General features: G+C 41.0%; 1 protein-coding gene across 1 annotated transcript in view; it reads left to right on the forward strand.

Moving 5' to 3' along the window:
• The window catches only part of LOC119410418 (ectonucleotide pyrophosphatase/phosphodiesterase family member 2), a 303,683-nt gene extending 279,009 nt beyond the window's left edge, over positions 1-24,674 (forward strand). The window contains exons 12-15 of the mRNA XM_037677330.1: positions 381-458; positions 609-741; positions 21,179-21,332; positions 24,503-24,674. Of these exons, the coding sequence (XP_037533258.1) occupies positions 381-458; positions 609-741; positions 21,179-21,332; positions 24,503-24,673 (536 nt within the window). The 3' untranslated portion in view covers position 24,674. The remainder of the gene's footprint in view (positions 1-380; positions 459-608; positions 742-21,178; positions 21,333-24,502) is intronic.
• The last annotated feature ends 1,300 nt before the right edge of the window (positions 24,675-25,974 follow it).

Below are 25,974 nucleotides of genomic sequence, written 5' to 3' on the forward strand. Positions count from 1 at the left end.
TGAGGAGCTTGAGGAGAGAGAGGAGTGCAGGGCAGGATCCCAACAGTTGGTTTTAAAAGCTGCAAGTGATACCATGGCTGTATGGTTCTCATTGTAAAGCACATTAATTAAGTTGTTATTGAATTCAATCTGCCAATTATTGTAAATGTGTGATGTGTTTTAAATCGTTTTTAATTAAACGGCTCACTGTTGTTGGTGAGTCAGAAATTAAACACGTTTCCGTCCACATTTAATCATTCAAAACACGATAGAACTCAGTCCAGAAAAATGAAAGAATCCGTTTAAATTATGAATAATATCAGAGACAGATATATGTTCATTACAACATTAATGTTCATGGTGCATATCTGTGTTAATCATATTTTTTTCTTTATTAACAGAACTTTCAGCAAACTTGGACAAAAAATATGAAGCAGTCCTCATTACAAACACTGTGCCCATGTATCCTGCATTTAAGAGTAAGTTATTACTTCAGGCTGGAAGAGACTGAACAAAGAGACACAAGACTGAAATTCTGCTGCTTTTTAGACTTAATTTTTTTAGACTTGTTTGTCGTCTTTAATCATCACTCTCTTCCTTGAATCGGTCATCACTCCTCTCCCTCACAGGAATATGGGGTTACTTCCAGAAAACTTTGGTGAAGAAATTTGCCACTGAAAGAAATGGACTGAACGTCCTTGTTGGACCAATATTTGACTATGACTATGATGGAGTGAGGGACTCAACTGAGAAGATCAAAGAGTAAGTCTAGTTATTCCTTTCAGTAATAACTCTCCAAACTGTTATGCATATCATTTATTGCATGCTTTCCAAAAACGAGATTCAAATGGACTTTTAAGTTTTGTAAACAACTTCTGATCCAGATTCAGGACAGTGATTGGTTAGCATATGGAACGTTCAACATGTTAATAAATAATAAAGTGTTATGTGTTGTCATCATTTTATGTTCCCAAACAATGGCGAAATTTGTTCTCTGCATTTAACCCATCGCACCTGGGTACACTCAGGTGGAGCAGTGGGCAACTATGCAAGTGCCGGCTGCCCTACCTCCTACACTATCTCGGCCCCAAGCTATGTTCAATGTGTGACTGGTGCTGAGTTACACAAAGTTGGCATGTAGGATCCTATCCTACATAGGATATGATATCCTATATTCTATATGGCAGGGCTATACAACTGGCGGCCCAAGCATCAAATCAGGCCCATGGGTGAGCGCAGTTCGGCCCACCAATGGGTTAATTTTTAAATAAAACTAGATTTTAAACCATAAAACAAACTTACCTAATAACAATAACTTCTGGATGTCTGGCTCTGACACAATCCTTGAGTTTTCGACCCATTTGCAAGCAGGCAAGCGAAGGCAGGAATTTAAAATAAAATTTATTTATTTTAAACAAAACAAAATGCTGGCCTGGTAGCAAAAAACTTATTAAAAAAAGAGGAACAGGCAGGCAAAAACAGGACGGATACAGACTCGGACGGGAACTCGGAAACAGAGACAGGATGACCGTGTAGTCTGCGTAAACAGAGCAGAATGGAATAATGACCAGACAAAGAGTGGAGGAGAGAAGGGCTTTTTATAAGACAGAGGGACAGTGAGTAATGAGAGCACCTGAGCAGGTGTGAATGAATAAGACTGAAGACTGGAGAGGCAGACTGAGGAGTGAGTGGAAGGTGACAGAAAACAGAATCAGATACACAGGAACAGAATCACGCAAGGAGCAGAATAACAAAAGTATAAAGAACAGAGAGGGGAACACAAATAAATATAAAGAAAACAGACAGGGACAGAGCCTGTCAGGCCCTTGAGCTCTTGGCTTTCAGAAACCGAACCACAATAACTATTTAACTGAATAATCCTGCTATATGGTATGCCATATACTATATGGCATACCATATAGCAGGGCTATTTCATTTAAATCCGGCCCACCTCATTAAAAAAAAAAATATATATATAATAATAATAATTGTTTTTTTGTTTTGTTTGTTTTTGTGGTTCTGGGTTTGGGTTTTGGGTTCTGTTTATTGCATTTATGATTTGGTACAGTATAATAAACAAATTTCAAAGGTAACAGATAATTGTAAACTTTGGTTTATTTACATAATAATTAGGGATGTGGCCGATCCGGTATTGGCCTCCGATACCAGCATAATTTAAGTATCGGATTTTTCCGATCCAACCTGCAGAGATTTCCTCTCCATGATGTACGTTGGCTTCAAACTATGGAATGGATTTTCTGAACAGCGGCGTGTTTCATGAACCCAGAGTAATAAGACCCACCTCACATTCAGGAAATCCATTTCATAGTTTGAGGCCAGCTACAACATGAGGACTGTGTTAGCAGCACTTTGGCTAACAGCTAACAAACTTTTCATCAAAACATGTCCGCTGTGTGGAAGTATTTTACACTAACACCATGAAACACCACAAAGCAAGACAGCAACACGCAATGTCTTCAGAGTCATAGCACCACATTAAACCACAGTAAAGTTAGTTTTACGTTCGAGCTCCATGGCTTCAGCGGTCTGCTCCTCTTGCTGAACCCGTAGCAGGCAGCCTGACCCCGGCCAGCCTCGTCCAATCTGCCCCGCTCAGTCTGCCCGTCTCAGAGGAGGGGCAGACTGAGCGCAGCTGATCGAAATCAGACTGCCTGCTGCGGATTGAACAAGAAGAAGACATCACTGAAGACATGGAGCTCGAATGTTTACCGAGAAGTTGCTAAACTTCATCATAATTAATGACCAACAGCTATTAGATGTAGAAAACGACGGATTTTGCAGCTTGATGCAGCCAAGATAATAGTTTACCCTCCAGGAGATATTTATCAGTACAACAGTAGACAATCATTAAAGAGCATATGATTTTAAAATTACAAGAAAATTGTATATAAAAAAAGAAACAAAAATAGCTACATTATAAAGTGATGTAAAATACATGTCTGTGTTGGTTTATGCCACAAACTTAACAGATGTTTAAAGTCATTTAATTGTTTATTTTATTTAATTCATTTATTCATTCATTTAAAAGAGACCAAATAAACAAAATAAATTCATCAAAACAAAACATTGAATGAAAAGAGTGCAGAAAGAAGAAAAAAATTCTTATATCTTCCCCTTATTTAAAAAATAAAATAAAATAACTTTAAACAAACAATCACTTAAATTAAATCACTTTAATATCCACTTTAAAGCTAGGAATTTAAAAAAACATGTTTTGTGTTAGCAGAATTTAATTCTAACTTTGAAACTTATCCAACATTAATAAAACTTATCTCCAGATGCCTTTTTGGACATGCATGCAAATATTTGTACAAACTGTACTTGAGAGGAGATTATTACAGCCTAATATAAAATCAAAAATGATGATATGGGAACGGGAACGGGGTCGGTATCGACCAATATCCAGATTTAGGTATCGGGAGCGAATCGGAAGTAAAAAATGTGGATCGGTGCATCCCTAATAATGATTTTAATTGCTGGATGTCCAGCACCAGAGCTGTTGGTTTTCAGAAACTTTGGCCCCCGAGCAATTTTGTTGAATAGCCCTGCCATATAGTATATAGTATGCCATATAGTATATGGTATACAATATAGGATACCCTAAATCCTATATGGTATCCCATATGGTATATATATCATGTTGGTCTGTCTAAAAGGATTTGGAATTGCTCAGGGTCCAGTGGGTCCGTGTACATTCAGGCAGTTTGATTTTTCGTTTGAAATATCACAAAGTACATACACATGGTGTTTGAATCCAACCCTTCTGAAAAAAACAATACTTTTGTTCTTTCATCCAGAAACAAATAATGCTGTTTTGTGAGTTTAACTGCCCCCCTACACCTAATAGTTTCATATTATGGGACACATTAAAAGCTTATCTAAGAGGATATATTATTGTGTACAAAAAAGGCTTATAAAGTCATATACAATAGAAATAGAAGAACTAGAAAAATACATTCTTAATCTTGATAAAGACTTTCAAAACCATAGAGATAAAGCTGTATAAAATTCACTGGCCAACAAAATACTCAAATATATTTTATTATGTACATATAAGGCAGAGAAAACTATTTTAAGATCTAAACAAAAGTATCTACAAACTTGGAGAGAAAACTCATAAAGTCTTATCATGGCAGTTAAAGAAAGAAGAGTGTAGTGAACTAGACCTCCTACATCAATCTGTCTCTGAAGACCTTCAGGGGACAGGAACTGTTATTTCATTGATTTGAATCCAGAAATACAAATTATCTCATCAAGAGACTATTTAATTGTATCCTGAATTAATCAATTGAAAGAACACTCATCTTTTTTTATATTATCATTACTATTTTACAATATCTTGATAATCAAAAGTGTGTTTAGTTCATACCATTTCTAATGTTGAAGTAAACCACTCATTCAAATCAACTTTGAAACAGTATTAATGATTTTTAAACCTCATTAGACTTAGATCATACAAGTTAAATGTCTATTTACAAAGTAAGTGTGCATTTTAATCTTCTGTCTGAATGAGGAGTGGATTTGATATCGGTCAAAAGTCAGAGAACAAGTTATGAGAACGAAGTACCTTGTTTTAAAACTCTCAGACAGTAAATAAGAAACTGGCGCGCCTGAAAGTCAGTCGAATCTTCAAAATATTTTCCTGTCTGTACTAACCATTCTTAAAAACATTTCTGCTGTCTGCGACTCCTAATAACCCTCTGACATCACTAAAACTCCACCCCTGCTGGTTGTGTTAACCAATCAGGAAGTACCAAGTAACAAGAAGTGGATACCCTTTAAAAGTCAACACTTCTTGGAACTATTCAGTTCTTATCCAAAAAAGTTCAATCTGGTCCTCTGGACATTCAAAAAAACAAAAAACAAAACAAAGCAAAAAAAATCTAGAAACGTTTCGTCTCTCATCCAAGAGACTTCCTCAGTCTGAGGTGCTGTTTTCAGCTCAGTCTCTTAAATAGCACCTTCACAGAGTGGATCAACCAGTTTGCTACTGACAACCAAAACCAGCTGATCACATGCTCAAGAAGGACCATCAGCCTAACAATGGGTCATTAGCACACTGATGGCTGTTTACTACTCACAGAGGGCTGAGTGATACTAGCAATCACAGCATTGTAAGAGGGGGACAGTTGAACCCGGAGGCCTCCACCCCTGTTTAATGATGGACGATTTCTTTTCACAAAGATGGCTTCCTTTACTCCTCTCTCAAACCATCGTTCCTCTCTGTCCAGGATGTGAACATCTTCATCCTTGAAAGAGTGACCGCTGGCCTGGAGATGAGTGTAGACCGCAGAATCCTGGCCTGATGATGTTGATCTTCTGTGGTGGGCCATCCTTTTGGCCAGTGGCTGTTTAGTTTCCCCTATGTAAGACTGATCACAGCCCTCCTGACACTGAACAGCATACACAACATTACTCTGTTTGTGCCGGGGGACTGGATCTTTGGGATGAACCAGTTTTTGCCGTAATGTATTTAATGTATTTATAATGCATTCACAGGACAACTTTTTATCTCACTGATGGATTTTTCTTTGAAATTAGCCATCATTTGCACCGACATCCTTATGTCAGGGTGGAGATTTTTGCTAAACACGTACTTAAATGGTTCTTCTTCCTCCATGTTGGCCTCGTTCCTGTAACCAAAATAAGCCTGCAAAATCCTGGAATAATATGCCCTGGGGTGCTCATCCTTACCTTGCACAACCTTGTTGGCGGCTGGATACCTGCCAGGTCCAGTGCAAGGGGAATACTCTTTCATAAGAGCAGCACATAACAGGCGGTAATCCTTTCTTGTGGCATCAGGTTGACGCTCTATGAAGGAAAACACCGTCCTGGTTGAAGTGAGCCTGATCAAACCTACTCTATCCTCAACTGTAGCGTTGGGATAGCTTCTTAATTGGAAGTCAAGGTTGTCCAGATAGGCCTTAGTGTCAGTTGAACCCAACGGCCCTGGCTCAAATCGATTGACATATTTTACAATTTTGTGCAAATCTGAAACTGGGAGCAAAGCCTGTTTTATTGATATCGTAGGAATCAAAACTGTACGTGGAGGTAAGTCGCTAGACTCATGTGGAGGTGATGGAATGGGATTAAGAGCAGGAGGTGCAGCAAAATCCTTCTGAGGTGGTGGTGGGTGACCTGGACTCTGACCTTGTACGGCTTTGAGCTCCAGACAACCTCGCCCCATGTCAGAAAATATATTTGTTGCTGCGGCTAGTTTCGCCTCACAGGCTTTTAAGCGTTCCTGTGATGTATGACATTCACTCTGTAAACGCAAGCCTTGTTCGACCAACGCCGCTTTTTCCAATCTGCACTCGTTCAGAGCTTTTGATGTCTGCTGCAACTGTTGTTGTAGAACATCGTTGTCTGAACATAATTTTTGGTATTTGACCTCCCTTTCCTTCATCTTCTCCTCATATGAGTGAGCTTGTAATGACAGATGAGCTTGTGAGAGCTCTCTGTCACGTTATAACTCATTTGCACGAGTGTCCTGATCAAAATTAGACTGTGCCATGAGTTTGAGGTACTCCTCTCTTTCGCTGTTTAACCTTAATTCAAGGTCGTCAGCCTTGTTTACCACAGCATAGAATGTTGCTTTCAATAAGAGCGCCAATTTAGCCAGCTGGTCATAGCTTGACTTTGTTCTGGCTGTAGAGGTCACACCCTCTGCAACTTCCTTCAGCTCTTCCAATAACTTTTTGTAGTTCATGCTGTCCACCTATGCACCATATGGATCTAAGGATTCTGTGAGCAGTGCCAACGCTCTCTCTAACCAATCCATCACACAAGGATCAATATTCTTTTCTGTCACATCAGCCATGGTTATTCACTGTTTAGCACTTATCTGGTTAACCAGTTTGCCAACTTCAGATATTTTAACAGGTAAATATTTATATTCAAGTGAGCAGTGAGTCACACACTATTTTAGCTCTGGGTCCACTCAATAGTACTGTCATAAGTCAACTTATTCAAAGGAATGGGCAGTTATTGTAAGATTCACCCCAATGCATAAATATTTTGAGTAAATGCCTCCTTCTGGCAGTGTTACTTAATGTGCTTATTTTTCAACAGATACAAGAACCAGGCTTCTCAGTGTACATTTACTCTAAAGCACTTAAAGTTAAATAAACCTGCAATTTTCTAAAAGTCTCACAGCAACTTTAGTTTTCAAACGATTTTTAAGCAGTTCTATATACATGTACCAGAAATTCGCTATTTAAAACAGTCACTCATAAACCAGGCTGGATGAACCAAAAAAGAAAAGAAAAAAAAAATGAGAGGAATTATCAGTCTCCCCTTTAGGAAAACTGTTACACTCCTCTTTCAACAGCAGGTGGTGGTGTAAGCTTATTTATACCAGCAGGAGTCTATGACAACTTCCTGTGGATCGTTCTGTTGACATTCAGTTGTTAGCCGTTAGCCAGACGTAGCATACGGTAGAACACGGTCAAATCAGCCGTTTCTGAACGGATTTAAAGCTTAAACGTGGCGTCGTTTTAACAAACACGACTTTTTGCATGAAACATGAGTTTAGGGAACAGTGGCAGGCATCAATTCAGCGATTTTAAACACAGAGGAGGCTTCGGTTGAACAGAGATTAATTTCCGGGATCACGTGACTTCATAGCCACGTGAGCAACGGGGTGGGTTTTACAATCTGACATCACAGGGAGTGAACGCAGACACGTCACCCGTTTCTCAGCGAATCAGAGCGACCCAAACAGCGGTTTTCAACCAATCACAGCTCGTGATTCCAGCCAGCAGTGTTAGCAGTTAGCCTGAAAAAGTCCAGTCAACTTTCGTCCATTAACTTTCAAAATGCACAAATTACTGCTACAAATGTAACAAATCAGCATTTTTGTGGTCTGAGACGGCGCTCAGCTACAAAACAGCGTTTTATCCATTCAAAACACGACTCGTTCAACGAGTCCAGTGACAGAACCGGGTCAGACAGAACCCCCTTCTCTGCTACAGTTTAAACAGAATAAAGCGTTTTACCACAGCATGCTAGCTTTAGTTACACAACAGATGTACAAATTTTAGCTTTAAAATGAACACATTGACATTACTTTCAGCTCTCTGAACACCACAAGCCGAATCATGCTGTATCAAGCTCAAAACTTGGACTTTTCATGCCAACATTCAGCGTCCATCTCAATGACACAGACTCTGTCACATTTAATTCACGCCTCTTTAAACATTCGTACGACCACAAAATGTCCAAAGAGGCGGATAGGTTCTAAATTATGTCCTTTAGAGACCATGCGCGTCACGAGAATCTCTTTAGAGTCCCCGTACGGGCCACCAGATAAGTAGTGAGATAGGGCTTGGTTAGCTTCAGTTAGCTTAAGAGCTCCACTACAATCAATATTTAATAACGGGTTCTCACTTTTTCGAGCTACTTGACAGATATGTGACAGAGGTACTGTGTGAGAGATGGTCTAATCAGTGACATGAGACGTTAATTTTCTTTGACCCATCAAAATGAATGTGGTCATTTATTAACAGAATCAAAACTTAACATCAAACATTGTACACTTGATTATACTGATCGGCTCTGATTAATAAAACTTGGCACGTTTTACTTAATAAAAACAACAGACATTTCTGAAGATATCTGGATTAATTACTGGCAAAATAGAAGAGTTTTAAAGATGGGGAATGAATGAGTTTAAATGGAGAGAAAAGATGGATGAGGGAAAGTGTGTTGACGAGGAACAGCACCCTCCATCCGACCCCAGCTCAGCCTCGGTACACTCGGTAGTGAAGCGACTCGTTACCTTTGCAGAAGATAGGTCAGCTCCGGTACGGAGTTCCATTTCAACGCTACCTTTCAGCGTCTCCTTAGGATGGCTGAGAATCGTCCAAAGTAGTGACGGTACTCCGTGTAACAACACGTTCACCTCCCGGATGGACTCACATGAGCTGTGAGTCCCGGTTCCACTCAGATGTGGTCATTCCATAATCCCAACTAGACTCGGAAGAAATTCCAGCACTTTAGAACTTTCGGAACTTCTGTTCTGCCTGGAACTAGGAAGTGTCGACTTTTAAAGAGTTCTGTTCCGGTCACTTTTGGGAAGTCCTGATTGGTTGAAAGAACCAGCAGGGGTGTGGTTTTAGTGATGTCGGAGGGTCATTATAAGTCAGAAAAACAGCGGAGATGTTTAGGAACAGACAGAGAAATGTTTTGATGAAGAGTGAAAACTACAGGTGTCAGTTTTCTTGTTTCTGTCTGAGAGGTTTAAAAACATGACAGTTCGTTCCAATAAACTTGTTTGCGACTGTCTCCGACTTTTGACCGACATCACTCCTTCTCATTTCAGACAGAAGATCAAAAATGCATAATTACTTTGTAACAGACATTTAACTTGATTTCTACTTTGAATGAGGAATGAAAATCATTAATACTGTTTCACAGGTGATTTAAAATGAGTGGTTCACTTCAACATTTAAAAATGGTTTGAACTAAACACACTTTTGATTATCAAGACATTGTAAAATAGGAATGATAATATGAAAAAGAGAGTGTTCTTTCAATTGATTAGTTCAGGATACAATTAGAAAGTCTCTGGATGAGCTAATTTGTATTTCTGGATTCAAATCAATGAAATAACAGTTCCTGTCCCATGAAGGTCTTCAGAGGCAGGTCTTGACCGGAGGCTTAGTTCACTACAGTCCCCCCTTTGGAAATCATCGCCTGTCCATGGGGATGAATTCCAACATGAACTTACGCCTCCGAATATCCTTGAGCTTGATGTAATCCAGCAAGAGGAAAACAAAAGTCAAAGAAGGTAATCCCACAACGGTTTAGGTAATTCCACAATGTTGTTGGTAATTCCATAATGTTGTTGGTAATTCCATTGTAGCAATGCTTTAACCCCTTGGAAACAAAGTCTGTAATCCATTGGAAAAAGTCATATAATCCACAACGATAAATCCACAATGATTGGAGGTGTTGATTGATCAGCATACAGAGGGGTTCCCTTGATTGAACTGCAGAGGCGACCACTGGATGAAGATTGGAGACCCACATTGGAGTTGTAGGTCTCTTCAGCGCAGGTTGCTGCTGGTGGTTCCCAGTGGGTGCCATTTTGGTTCTATGTGTTATGCATTTATGTGGTTTTAGTTGGGCTTATGAGTGGGATTTTACATAAGACCTTAACCTATATGCACCTGGTGTGTAAGCTGTCATGGTTTAGATCAGCTAAAGTTACCAGTTTAAAGTGTTGGTCATGCTGAAAAAAACGTCATATAGGGATTTATACCTATAGAAGGGCATTCCAAACTATTTTTCCATTCCTAACTTGGTTTAAGTTAGATTTACATGGCAAAATATAGTTTGGTTCAATTGTCTGTTGTCCTTTTAGACGAACGACTTGAGGTTTGGGTTTTTGGTTTTTCCCTAAATGTTTTGGAGTCTATGGCGAGACTCAACTAAAGGATTAGCTAGCTCCCCCCCCCCCCCCCCGAATAGGATTGTTCGAGTAGGTTCGGCTTGAGCGTCGCGAGACCAATGTAGATTATGGTACTTAAAGTAGCATTAATCCACATTGACTCCGCAAAGATTGCATTTTAACAAATGAACTGCATGTTGGCACAGTTAAAGTCCTCTTAGTCTCTAACTTCAATACACACACAATTCATTCTTGCTTGGGGTGTTCAGAAACAATACCAAAAACCAATTAAACGATGTCTCAACATCGACAAAAACAGTGACTAAGCAACCAGTAAAACAACGTTTCAACATTGACAAAAGTAGTGATTAAGCATCTAGAAAACGACGTTTCGGTGCTTCACTCACTCTGAATGTCAGATTTGTTCACGTTATCGCATCTGGTAGCATTACCCTAACTGACGTCACCCCCCTTCGGTCATGGGGGACCACGAACACGGGTGAGGACGTCGCTCTATGAGCTAAAGTTAGGTTGCACTTGAGTAGTTTTAGCTCATTGCGCAGCTGAAAGAGGACTTTAAGGCCTGGATTGGAATCCAGGTTGACTTCGGGCAGAGTGTTTTTCTCTGGGTCAGTCAAAGACAGTATCATCGAGTTTACTGCAGGATCCAACTTCTGAAGTTGGATGATGTCTGGGTCATTCAGCACGGGTTGTACAGAGACCGTGTTGTCAGCCGGCTTGGCTGTAGCCTGTGCACGTGTGACTGCCATTACCTTTGCTGTAGGTTGTACTGGCAGAGTTGCGAGCAGCCTGGAGGGGTCAAAGGACCTCTGAGGGCCGTCCATGGCTCCGTCCTTAATAGCTGGTTTATCTGTCCCCGACGACAGTACAGCATCTTTGGTGTGGGATCCTTGGATCTCTACACCTTGAACTACCAATGGTAGGTAGTATTCGGTGGGCCCTGACTGTTTCAGCTCGCAGAGGAAGCTTTCTTGTTCAGTCAGAGATGGGTCCACCGGTAGGGTCCGAACCGTTGGTGCAGTTGCTGCTGCTCCTGAGAGTTCGGCTTTTGACGGGTGTCCGTCATTGATGTATGAGATCACCCCAACACTGTGTGTTGAGGGGCTCTCATTGTTTGTAACAACAAGTTTCTGGTGGCTGTCTGAGACAGCGGCAACTTTGTTGTTTGTGTCACCCTGAACCGTTAACACAGCTATCGCTGCTGCTGAGGTTCCAGTTTGTGACAGGTTACCGTCGGTGACGTGTGATTGTACCCCCCCTTTCTCAGGTGAGGGTGTGTCAGAGTTTACAACAACAGTGTCATGGTGACTGTCTTTGACAGCAGTAACAGTGTTGTCTGTGTGCTCTGACTTATCAGCAATGATATCGCCAAACAAAGAGTTAGGTTGTTTGTCCGTGGCAACACCTTTCAACAATTCCAAGAACCGACGCACTCTCTCTGTCTCGTCCGAGCTCAGAGGATTGCGGTTCTTTTTCTGGACTTGCTGCTGTTTCTTTTTCGTCTCAGGCTGTTCAGCCCGACGTAATGGAGAAAACAGTACCCTCCCTTCGGGGTTCCCTGTGGGATCCCTTTTGTATGGGTCACTTTTGGTGCCATACTCTTTACCCTTAGGGCGTTTACCCCCCTTCTGGTACGATCGTTCATCCTCTGGTTCCTTTTGAAACCGTGTAGGATCTCGTCTGGACCAGGGGGCACTCACCTGTTGTGGTTTGGCTGCTGGGAAACCTCGTTTCCTCTCGCCTTTTTTGGGAGGGGGAGTCGACGCTCTCGTCCCTTCCAATTCTAATGACTGGGCAGGAATCCTCTCACCTGGGTACACCTCCAAATGTGTTTTGGCCTGTGAACGTGCTCCAAAGACATTCACAGGACAACTTTTTATCTCACTGATGGATTTTTCTTTGAAATTAGCCATCATTTGCACCGACATCCTTATGTCAGGGTGGAGATTTTTGCTGAACACGTACTTAAACGGTTCTTCTTCCTCCATGTTGGCCTCGTTCCTGTAACCAAAATAAGCCCGCAAAATCCTGGAATAATATGCCCTGAGGTGTTCATCCTTACCTTGCACGACCTTGTCGGCGGCTGGATACCCACCAGCGACAGGGGGGCCCACCACCAGAGGGGAGCACGACACACCAAATGGGGGGCCAAAACTGATCCAAGAGAGGGGGACCACCTAAAACCCAACCTGAGACATAAACAGGCACACAGAGACAGCCTGACAAAGACTCTGTCGGGCCGTCCATGCGCCCCACCCTCCCGACAGCGACCGCAAGCCGTTCCTAGGCCGGGGGCCAGAGCAGCAGGGAGCAGCAGGGAGCAGCATCCGAGGAAGGCCGGCCCAGCACACCAATGCATCCCTACAGCCCCACACCACAGGCCCGGAGAGGCCCTGGCACGCCACCCATGTACCCCCCCACACACACAGCACCCCCACTGCAAATGTCACATCAGGCTGACCAGCCAGCACCCCGTCAAATTGAAGCTACGCCCCCGACCGCCGCCACGCACTACCAACGACCACACATACACACAACTACAGCCGACCCTCTGCCAGCCACCCCAGCCAAAGGGCTGGCCATCGCATCCAGGAACCCTGATCAAAAGATCCGAACAATCCAGGGAGAACCGGAGCACCAGCCTCACCCCCAATTGCCCCCAAGGCCCAATACCCACCCACAGCCCAGATCCCAACCAGGCAACCAACACCCCGCCCCCCCCCCCCGACCCCAAATGTCAGACGGAGAATTAGGGTTTAAGGAAAACTGGAATAGTCGATCAGGTCATCAATTCAACACTCCGCAGCCGACCCTTCAGTTCTTGATCCCTGCTCAGCAGTCTTCAGCCACTTTGACCCCATCTCACTCTCATTTTTAAATGAGGTCGTTGGTCACATGAAACCCTCAGGCTCCCCTGTCGATCCCATCCCTGCTGCATTTTTTAAACAGGTTCTACCATCAACTGGACCCTCTGTTCTTGCCATTATTAACAGCAGTTTGGCTACAGGTGTGGTTCCTGATGTTTTAAAACATGCAGTGGTAACTCCATTATTTAAAAAACCCGGACTTGACCCTGCAGCTTGTTCAAACTTCAGGCCAATCTCAAAACTTCAATTTCTTTCTAAAATCTTGGAGAAAATAGTTTTTAGTCAACTAACCAAGTTTTTGAATGGAATTTTTGAGATTTTTCAGTCAGGATTTAAACAACTGCACAGCACAGAGACAGCTTTAGTAAGGGTCTGTAACGACATTATGCTAACGAATGACACTGGTCAGTCTGTGATCCTAGTACTCCTCGACCTTACCGCTGCATTTGACACTGTTGATTGTAGTTATGTCACGGCTAGAACACTGGGTTGGGAGTACGGGGTGGCGCTAGAATGGTTCAGTTCATATTTGGGTGACAGGAGTTTTTGTGTTAACTTTCACAATCATTTATCTGCTTCTGTCCCTCTTTCCTGTGGGGTCCCACAAGGCTCCATTCTTGGACCCCTTCTGTTCTCATTGTATCTGCTCCCCTTGAAGTCCATCCTGAGGAAACATGGTATTTCGTTTCATTGTTACGCCGATGATTCTCAGATTTATCTGCCTTTAAAACCAAACAGTTCCTGCTCCATCCACCCTTTGCTAAAATGTCTTGATGACATCAAGACAGCCGCTCAAAGCAGATGGCCGCTTGTCCTGAGCCTGGTTCTGCTGGAGGTTTCTTCCTTTTAAAATTGAGTTTTTCCTTTCCACTGTTGCCACTTTGCTTGCTCAGGATGGGAGACTGCAACAAAGCCAAGATTCAACTTGTCTGCTGGATTCCTTTGATAGAGAAATTTACTAATTGGCTTTTATGTATGTGAATGTTCCTGTAAAGTGCCCTGAGAGAACTTTGTTGTGATTTGGCACTATATAAATAAACTGAGTTGAATTGAAAATTGAATTGAATTGAAGACTTAGATGGCTGCGAGCTTATTGAGTTTTAATGATCATAAGACTGAGATCATTGTGTTTAACCCAAGCTCTACCACTGTCACTGATCCTGTAAACCTGCACTCCCTTCAGCCACATCTAAAGCAGTCAGTTACCAATCTCCGGGTAGTGTTAGACTCGCACTTTAAGTTTAATAAACAGATCAACTCTGTTTTAAAAAAGCTTCTTTCAGCTAAGGCAGATAGCAAAGCTTAAGTCTGTTCTGTCCAGATCCGACCATGAAAAACATAGTCCATGCATTTGTACTGTTCTATAAGGCTAGGTTAGCTTCAGAGCTACACTACAGTCATATTTTAAATTAACGGGTTCTCTCTTTTTCGAGCTACTTACAGATATGTGACAGAGGTACTGTGCGTAGATGGTTTAATCAGTGACGTGAGACGTTAATTGTCTTTGACCCATCAAAATAAATGTGGTCATTTATTAACAGAATCAAAATTTAACATCAAAACGTACACTTGATTAGACTGATCTGGTTCAGATTAATAAAACTTGGCACGTTTTACTTAATAAAAACAACAGACGTTTCTGAAGATATCTGGATTAATTACTGGCAAGATAGAAGTTTAAAGATGGGAAATATGGAAGAGTTTAAAGGAAATATGTGGAGGAAAATTTATGTCTGTAGACCAGAACAACACGCTCCTTTCAAACGCAGCTCGCCGTGGTACACTTATAGTGAAGCTCGTGACGACTCTTTACCTTGGCAGAGGATGGGTCCGCTGCGGTCAAGAGGTCCCTGGCACGCTACCTTTCAGCGTCTCCTCAGGGCGGCTGAGACTCGGCAGAAGTCGTGAGATACTTCGCTCTACAGAACAAACTTCCTCAGAAGTAATAGGGCATTCGCCTGGTGGAGCCACAGTGAGGCGTCGTGGCTCCTGCAGAGATGGATGGCTCCATCAGCCTGGAAAACTGAGTCCGAAGTTCCACTCAGCAGTGGAAAAACTCCAGAACTACAGTACTCCAGAAGACTCGAGAAGATTTCAGAAGACCTCAGCCATTACTCCACAGACTCAGAAAAAGACTGAGAAGAAGTCAGAAGAACTCAGAAAAGACTGACAGTTCTAGGAAGTGTCGACTTTTAAAGAGTTCTGCTTCCGGTCACTTTTAGTAAGTCCTGATTGGTTGAAGCAACCAACAGGGGTGTGGTTCTAGTGACGTCAAAGGGTTTTTTTCAAGTCAAGAAAACAGCAGAAATGTTTAGGAACAGACAGAGAAATGTTTTAGCGAAGTGACTAACACTGCAGGTGCCAGTTCTCTTGTTTACTGTCTGAGAGCTTTAAAAACACGACAGCTCGTTCCAACAACTTGTTTTTGACTGTCTCCGACTTTTGACCGACATCACTCTGACATTTCCGACAGAAGATCAAAAAATGCATAATTACTTGGTAAAATAGACATTTAACTTGATTTCTAATTTGAACGAGGATTAAAAAACCAATAATACTGTTTCACAGTTGATTTAAAATGAGTGGTTCACTTCAACATTTAAAAATGGTATGAACTAAACACACTTTTGATTATCAAGATATTGTAAAATAGTAATGATAATATAAAAAAGAGAGTGTTCTTTCAATTGATTAGTTCAGGATACAATTAGAAAGTCTCTGGATGACCTAATTTGTATTTCTGGATTCAAATCAATGAAATAACAGTTCCTGTCCCATGAAGGTCTTCAGAGGCAGGTTTAGGTTGGAGGCCTAGTCCACTACACATTTATTACAACCCGGCTGGACTACTGTAACTCACTTTATGTTGGGATTCCTCAGGCTTCACTTTCACGTCTCCAGCTCGTTCAAAATGCGGCAGCTTGGCTACTAACAGGAACTTGCAGGTTTGAGCACATTACTCTGGTTCTGTCCTCCGTTCACTGGCTTCCTGTGCATGTCAGAATCAATTTAAAAATTCTCCTGCTGACATTCATGTGCATTAATGGCCTTGCACCATCGTACCTCTCCGATCTTCTTCATCCTTATGCTCCTTCTCGGACTTTGAGATGATCAGACCAGCTGCTTTTGGCCGTACCAAAAACCAGGCTAAAGCTCAAAGGAGATTGAGCATTTTCAGTCATGGGCCCTAAACTCTGGAACAATCTGCCCATCAACATTCGACAGGCCACTTCAGTCTCTGCTTTTAAAGCTCTCCTAAAAACACACCTATACTCATTGACATTTGACACAGTGTGATCGGATTTAGATCTAGTTTTTCATTGATGCTGATTCTGTTTATGCTTTTGTTATTATTCCTATTTAACACAAGCTCATCAGATCTGATTTAGTATTTCATTGTTTCTGACTGAGTTTATGTTGTTTTTTTTTTCTTTGACTTTTGACACAACGTGATCTGATTTAGTATTTCATTGTTTTTTGTTTGTTTGTTATGTTTTTTGTTTTATATTTTTATTCCATGTGCTGTAAATATATCTTGCTACTTTTTAATTGATGTTGTGAGATTTTTGTTAAGCACTTTGGTAACAGTTTCTGTTTTAAATGTGCTCTATAAATAAATCTGACTTGACTTGACTTGACTCAAAACTTCTAGGATTTTATTAATACTTGATCCCCAAATATTCTTATTAGGAGACTTTACAAATCTGGGTACACAGTTAAGTAAAAGTCAACAGAAGTTCCTGAACTGGCTCTATGCGTTGCCAGAAAGTGTGTAGCCATTACATGGAAGTCTGACTCCCAACTCCCTGTTTCAAGGATTCAAGGTTCAAGGATTCAAGGTTCTTTTCTTGTCATTCACACCACATGTGATACATGTGGTGGAACAAAACCATGTACACAGGGTCCCAGTCACATCCAAAAACATATCAAAATGTAAAAGGAAAACAGCAATCTAAGATCAAACAGATCTAAGATATGGACTAAGAAAAGCATTAACTAAAAACACACTAAGCACTAGCGGCATAAAAACAATATGCCAAACAGCAGCACGAACATGAGTTTGTGTGATCGGATGAGTACAAATGAACAGAGCAACATGAAATAGATAAGCAGCAATATGATGTGATTTTTCACAGTGATTATCCTGATTAGAGATTCATGAGTCTAACAGCTTCAGGGTAGAAGCTGTTCCTCAGTCTAGTGGTTCTACACTTAATCCTCCTTAACCTCCTTCCTGAGGGAAGCAGGGCAAAAAGTGTGTGTGCTGGGTGAGTGGGGTCCCTCATGATGCAGGTGCCCTTCTTCCTGCATCTGGAGGTGTAGATGTCTGTGATGGTGGGGAGGCTGACTCCAACAAACTTCTGTGCAGCTCTTACCGCTCTCTGCTAGAGCTGGGCGATATATCATTTTTAAAGTATCTTTTTTTTTTGCTATATAAGTTGAGACTATATCGATATAAAACAATTTAGTTTTATACTTGGAAATCCTCCGGCTGTCTTCTTTCTCCCACGCGGCCCCTCTCCTTCTCACTCCTTGAATACAAACCCAGCCCCTCAGCCGCACTCCTTCCTGCTTCTCCAGGAGGTGGGCGGGCGTGAGAGGAGACATTTAACATAAGTAAACACGGAAGAGCAGCTTAGCTTCTGAACAAAATGAAAAAAAATGACAGTTCTTTTTGAGATGGTTTGGATTTAAATTGTCAGATGAGGGGCAGAAAGATGATTTCTGTAGACAATGCTGAAAACAGTCCTGACGAACAGTCGGAACTACAAATCTTTTTCACCATTTAAAACAATGGAGTGGAGTATGAGAAGCATGTAGCTGCAACTGCAAGTCCAAGTGTTTTTTCAGCCCCCTTCCCTGAAAACAACCATGGGTCAGAACTCATTTAATCATGCTGTGCCTTATGAGAGGCACAGGGAGAGGTGGCAACATTAATAAATCAGCAGCTTATCATATCGCTAAAGACGTGGTCCTTAGCAGCTAACAAGACAGCTAACGCTTTAGCCATCTTGTTCCATAGCTGAGGATCATGTCTTAGCAATATGATAAGCTGCTGATTTATTAATGTTGCCACCTCTCTCTGCCTCTCAAAAGGCACAGCACAGCTAAATGAGTTCTTACCTGTGGTTTTTTTTTTTTCAGGGATGAAGGCTGAGGTCTGTCGGACCTGCAGTTTCACACACACTTACTAACGTGTAGATGGCACAGCTGAATGGACTGTACTTACTGTATATAACGACTTTCTATCTTATCAAGACACTCAAAGCTCTTTACAACACAATCTGTGCCCTCATTTACTGATCCATACAAAGAATAATCAGTGCTTTAGATCACATTCTTACACCGACTGGACACACAGAGAAGGCAATGAGGGGTTCATTGTCTTGCCCAGGGCCACTTGAGCATGTGGCTGCTGGTGGAATCGAACCCTCAACTCTCCCATTGGAGGACGACTGCTCTAGCCTCTCAGCCACAGCTGCCCCTAGCTGAAGAGGATTATTATTTACAATATATCTAAATAAATGTATAAAAAAACAATTTAATACATGTAAATAGTTTATTTTTTAGACTTTTATTTTGTACAGTTACAGCTGTTTACTATATGTGCCTGTGTGACAATTGGGACAAAGCTTTGACTCAGAAATATATTTTTGTTAGCACAAGCACAACTTGTACTTATATATGTAAATAAATGTCTAAAAAAAAAACTTTAATATATGTAAATATTTTATTTTTTAGACTTATTTTGTACAGTTACAGCTGTTAATAAATGTGCCTGTGTGACAAATGGGACAAAGCTTTGACTCAGAAATGTATTTTTGCTATTATTTTATAGAAAGAAAAAATATTGAGATATATATTGTATATTGCGGTTTATCTTTAAATATCGAGATATTAATTTTGTTCCATATTACCCAGCCCTACTCTTTGCAAAGCTTTTCTTTCTGCATCTGTGCAGTCTCCATGCCACACGTTGATGCTGGAGCACAGGATGCTCTCCACTGCACACCTATAGAAGGAGGTGAGGACTGAGCTTCCCAGACCAGCTCGTCTCAGCCGCCTGAGGAAGTAGAGTGATGTGCTTTCTTGATCAGGCTGGTAGTGTTGTTGCTCCAGCTCAGGTTATCATTCAGGTGCACACCCAAGTACTTGTAGCTGGAGACCACTTCCACCACAGATCCTCCTATGTTCGGGGTGTGGGGGGTGGCGGGGTAGGTGCGTTTGTTCCATCCACGACCATCTCCTCCATCTTCTTCACATTGATGTGAAGGTAGTTCTTCCTGCACCAGCTCTCCAGGTGTTCAACCTCTTGCCTGTAGCTGGACTCATTGTTGTTTGTGATGCATCCCACCACCACTGTATCATCTGCAAACTTTACAACTTTGTTGGGTGGTCCCATCAGAACCAACTTTTGCTGAATACCACTAAAACCAAAGAGGTGGTGTTGGATTTCCGCAGAGCTCAACCCTCTTTGCAGCCCATTGTTATTGAAGGATCGGAAATTGAGGTGGTCTCAACATATAAATATCTGGGGCTACAGCTGGACAACAAGCTGAACTGGACTGCTAATATTGATGCTGTGTACAAGAAGGGGCTGAGCAGAATGTATTTTCTCAGAAGGCTGGCCTCTTTCAGGGTCTGTTCTAAGTTATTGCATATGTTCTACCAATCCGTTGTGTCAAGTATACTTTTTTTTGGTGTTGTGTGTTGGGGGGGGGGGGGGGGGGGCAGCACTAGGAAGATGGACATCCAAAGTCTTTTTTTATTTTCAGGTTCAACCCTCTAATTACCAGTAATCTGTTGGGTTCGGGTAGGGCTCGGAAAGAAAAAAAAACTACGGGCTCAGTCCAGTCCAGATTTATCAGGCCCGAATGCAACTCTACTCAGCACACAGCCCTGGGGTTGAGGGCTCTGGACACAGCCCTGAGGTTTCAAGGTGGTTCTCAGAGATGAATAGCTGTGCTCCACTCGAAAAGATCACCTGCTCTTTTAGAAGTGATAATTAAACTTTTGTTAAGATCTCGCAGCCTTATCTGACCTATGTGGACACCATGCCAGTGCCTCTATTAGATTCTAAATAGTCATGTTAAAAGGTTGCTACATCTCACTAACTGTCAGTCCAGTCACCACTGTATTGCTTTGCTTTCATGGATTTTTTTTTTCTTACTTTGGAGTAGGTCAGGAAGAGATATTGACATGTTTGTTATGTGTTGTTAATGTTTAACAAACTTAAAACCCTTTAAATAAAGTAATGAAAAAAGTAAGCACTTAGAAAAATATCAAAGGTTTTTGTCCCCTGTCACAAGAGTGAAGAGGGGAATTGGAAAAACCCTCTGTCCATCCGTGCATGTTGAAAAATAAGTGAGACCAACTTCCATATTGATGCGTGGCAAGTTTTAGGCATTAGAAAGTTTTGCCGCCGTAAATGTCCATCCGAGTTGTGAGTATACCTTGAAAAATAGTGAGATACTGACTTCAGTTTTGGTGTGTGGCTACATATAGGTGTAAGAAAGGTCCCTATCAGACATTGGTTTGCCACATTAAAATCCAGTGCAGAAAAATACTCATCTCGGAAATGACAAACATTCACTATTCAAATCCATCAGCAATGGGGGACATCGGTGCGCCGCTAGTTTTATTTTAGCAACATCAAGGCCTTGTTCATTTACAGGATTTAAAACTTGTACTAGGACCATCCTGTGGAGAGAAAAAAAAAAGGTCCTAGGACTTATTTCTATAGAACGGGGTGTGGCTATTTGCAAAGAGAAGAAGTCGCACTAGAATAAAGGTCCAAATTCCAAATTAGAAGTTCAGTTTGTGTCACAAATGAATCTCATGCTTTGGATTTCTAACACTGAAGAATATAAAGTCAATTTTTGAATTCTTTCTTTAGGTACATGACTGGAACAATCCTCATCCCTTCACACTACTTTGTGGTCCTGACCAGCTGTTTGGACTTCACCCAGGCTGCAGACTCGTGCAGCAAACCGCTTAACAGCGCCGCTTTTATCCTGCCACACAGACCTAACAATGATGAGACCTGCAACGTAAGGACAATCACTTAACATGTACATTTTTAAGCTCTGAAGACCAATAATTGACACAATGGTGAAGTCGAAGGTATATTAGGTAACATTGTTTTTGTATTGAACGCTTTTTGAATGTAACATTGTTACCTGTTAATGACAGGTACAACCTAACAGATATACATGATACACTGTGATTAGACTTTACTTTTTTAACAAAATCTAAGTCAATTTGCTGACGGACTGTGTAAAATGGTCAACTCAGTTTAGCTCGGTGGTCTGTGGTTGTGTCAGGAAGGGCATTTGAAGTAAAAACAATCGCCAAGTCTTTGTGCGACTCATTTCACTGTGGCGACCCCTCAAGAAGGGAGCAGCTGAAAGAAAAATAAAATTAGCATCACCTGACTGACATTTATCCTGTGTTACGCATTGTTCATCTGAATTTCTACTGACCTCATTTTACGACCAGACAAATTTTATTAATATGTCTTGATGAAAATAACATAACTTTGAAAGGAATGCACCTAGTTTTGTATTCTAACTCTATTAGCAGCAGCCACAGATGCACCATGAATTCTGGGAAAATCGAGTTTTTCCCATAACCTGTCTTGGCATTGACAATATTATTCCCTAGAATTGGAACAATAAAACTCGTCAAGTGCTTCAGAAATTCTATTGGAAGATACACCCTACTGCATCAGTGATCTGTCATGTTTAAAAATCTTTGAAGAACTCACCATATCCCTTGAACTGTTTTACACCATCCCTTTATGACCACACAAACTTCCAAGTACTTTACTGGGATCTTTATGTGATAGACCAACACAAAGTAGCAGATACAGGTAATAGTGAAGTGAAAAGGATCCAAAGTCTTTTTTTTTGTTTGTTTGTTTTTGCGGTGTGCATTTGTTTTCAGCTCCTATGAATTAATATTTGTAGAAGCACCTCTGGCTACTGTCTGGGTGTATTTTGGGTTTCGTCTTTTCTAGCTTTATGAATCTAAGGGATTAAATATTTTGCCCATTCTTTGGGTAATAGCTCAAGCTTAGAATGGACAAACTTCCACCTCAGTCTCCAATTTTTTTCAACCTCTGATGGGATTTCTTCCAGGATTGTTCTTTTTTTTTTTTTTAGCTCTGTCCATCTTTCCATCAAAACTGACCAGCTTTTTTGTCCCTGCTGATGAAAAGAGTCATCACAGCGTGATGCTGCCACCACCATGCTTCACAGTAGAGATAATTCGTTCAGGGTGATGTGCATTTTTAGTTTTCAGCCAAAAACTCTTATTTTGGTCTCATCTGAACAGAGCAGCTTCTACCATGTTTGCTACATCCTTTCCCTTTGTCACACTGCAAACGGTGATTCTTGTGGTTTTCTTCCTCCAGCCAGATTTGTGGAGTACAGGACTAATACTTGTTCTGTGGACAGATTGTCCCACCTGAGCAGCTCCTTCACAGTTATCATGGGTGCTTCTCAGATTCACAATCTCCTTGATCAGCCTGTCATTTTAGGCAAACAGTTGCATCTTGGTAGGATTGTGGTTGTGCCATCCTCTTTCCATTTTCAAAAGATAGATTGAACAGTGCTTAGGGAGATGTTCAAAACTTAAATTTTTATAACCTAACCCTGCTTTAAACATTATGCCTGACTTGTCTGCTGTGTTCCTTGGTTTTCCTGATGCTGTTGAATTACTAATGTTCTAAAAAAAAACAAAAAACTTTGTGGCCTTCCAAAAAGAGCTGGATTTATGATAAAATTAAATTACCATAACAATGAGATGAACCGGGTTTTGGATTCAGAAATAGCACCAAAATGCAGGAATGATTTAAAAAAATGATTGAAGCATGAACTCTGGTGGAGGTCTGGGTCTGTGGGTTGCTCTGATACGCAGAGATAGTAGAGTTAGTGATTTGGCTGTGACTGTAAAGGTTCTCAAGAGAGTTGAGGGAGTCACTAACCTTCACAGTCAGACAGAAAGCAGAATCCACTTGACATGGAGATCTGATTATGTCACCAGCGGTGAATGAGCTGCAACAGAGCAGGAAAATTGTGCAGCATTAGATGTAGGGGCAAATCCAGAGCCAGAGTCCAGTAGAATGGTCTGAGGTCGAAAACAGGTAGTCAGAAATCCAAATCCAAAGAGCAAAGCAAGAGACGTAGTCAATGTGAGAAAGAGCAGAGTTGTTACCATGGTCAGAGAGGGAAATCCAAACCAGGCAAGGGATAAGCAAGGCAAAAAGTCCAAGAGGCAGGCAAGAGGTCAGAACCGAGAAGTCAAACAAGGCTGTGGCATAAAAGCTGGACATCTACTACTCAAGAAGGTTCTATAGTCTGGCACTGGATGGTTGTGAACATGGAGCTTAAATAGACAGGTGAATCTGATGAGTGCTGACTGCTCTGAGAAAACAAGGGAGGCATGGCATGGCTTGGAGGGAGCAGGCTTGAGCTGGAGAAAGGGTGACAGGCAAAACAGACATGGGAACAGAAGACTATGGCAGGAAGGGCAGAAACCTGACAACCAGCTTTATTTATAGAGCACTTTTAAACACCCACAGGACCAAAATTACACACATGTGGACTATTTACTAACTAGTTGACTTCTGAAAAGTTCATTGAAAGCTCTACATTTTAATCTGGGTATCACAATCAACAGTGAGTACAAATGTACAATATATGTTTTAGAATTTTAATTATAAAAAGTTTGAAAGCCATGTAATTTTTTTTCTTTCCGTTAGTCTATCACATCAAACTGCTTTTAAATTTGACAAACTGGAAATTTTCAAAATGCATGAATATGAATTATTTTTTCAAGGCACTGGAAGAATGTAGAATTAAAAAGTAGTTAGTTGTTGTAATTTCTAAAAGTAGGAAAACATTGCAGAATGATTAGAAGATAAATCCTACTTAGATCAAATCCTTGAGCAATAGAAGGGGAATGTTTTAATAGTTCAAATGCTGCATGAGCAAAAGTCCTTTGTACATAACTTTATAAGATCCAGAAATTCATAAACAAAATGCTCTGCATAGGTAAAAATAAGTTGGAATGTAAGATTTTGTTTTTTGGTTTGCGATCAGCTGCTATCATAGATGCAGCAAATGCTGAAAAGTTAAAAATGCTGAAAATAAAGGAAAAGTAAATTAAAATAATCAAATTATGAAATTCAGAATGATCACTGTTCCACACCCCACAGAGCTCAGAGGACGAGTCCCGCTGGGTGGAGGACCTGATGAGGATGCACACGGCTCGGGTCAGAGATGTGGAGATCCTGACAGGTCTGGACCTGTACCGCAGAACCACCCGGAGCCACGCTGAAATACTCTCTTTAAAGACATACATGCACACTTATGAGAGTGAGATCTGACCCCGCCTGAGCTTTAAACTTTGATGGATGGATGTGGTACCAGGAGGTCACTTTTCTGAGTAACTGAGCATTACTATATCATTTGTTATCACTTGAAGGCAAAAGGGGGAGAATGTTTTTTTAGTGTGAGTGCATGCATGTGCGCTTGCATACATGTGTTTATTTGTACCATTAGCAAATTATGTCATGAACCAGCAAACAGTTTTTAATGAAATTTTCAAAAAGTAATCATTGGTTTGACATTTTCAATTCGTTAGTTTTAGAATTATCCCAATTTAAGATGGCAAACACCGCTTTATGGATTTTTAGATTAATTTGCTGTGGTAGTAATTAGGGATGGGGCCGATCTGATCCAGTATCGGTATCGGCCTCCGATACCAGCATAATTTACATACCGGATTTTTCCGATCCAACCTGCAGAGATTTCCGATCCATGATGCATGTTGGCTTCAAACTATAGAATGGATTTCCTGAACGGAGGCGTGTTTCATGAACCCAGAATATTAAGACCCGCCTCACATTCAGGAAATCCATTTCATAGTTTACATCCAGCTACAACGTGAGGACTGAGTGAGCAGCACTGTGGCTAACAGCTAACAAACTTTTCATCTAAACATGTCCGCTGTGTGGAAGTATTTTACACTAGAAACACCACAAAACAAGACAGCAACGTGCAATGTCTGCAGAGCCATAGTACCACATTAAACCATGGTAAAGTTAGTTTTACGTTGGACATTTGAGCTCCGGGGCTTCAGCGGTCTGCTCCTCTCGCCAAACCCGTAGCAGGCAGCCCCACCCCGGCTAGCCGCGTCCAATCTGCACCACTCAGTCTGCCCGTATCCGAGGAGTGGCAGACTGAGCGTGGCTGACCGAAATCAGATTGTCTGCTGCGGATTGAACAAGAAGAAGACATCGCTGAAGCCCCGGAGCTCGAACGTTTACAGAGAAGTTGCTAAACTTCATCATAATTAATGATCAACTACTATCAGTTGTAGAAAATGAAGGATTTCACAGCTTAATACGTGCAGCCAAGATAATAGTTTACCCTGCAGGAGATGTTTCAGTACAACAGTAGTCAATCATTAAAAAAAAACATGATTTGAAAATTACAAGAAAATTATACATTATATATATATATATATATATATATATATATATATATATATATATATATATATACACACACACACATATATATATATACACACACACATATATATATACACACACACATATATATATATATACACACACACATATATATATAAATATATATATATATACACACACACATATATATA

This window comes from Nematolebias whitei, chromosome 5 (assembly GCF_014905685.2).
Source record: "Nematolebias whitei isolate Nwh7 chromosome 5, NemWhi1, whole genome shotgun sequence".
Classification (NCBI taxonomy): Eukaryota; Metazoa; Chordata; class Actinopteri; order Cyprinodontiformes; family Rivulidae; genus Nematolebias; species Nematolebias whitei.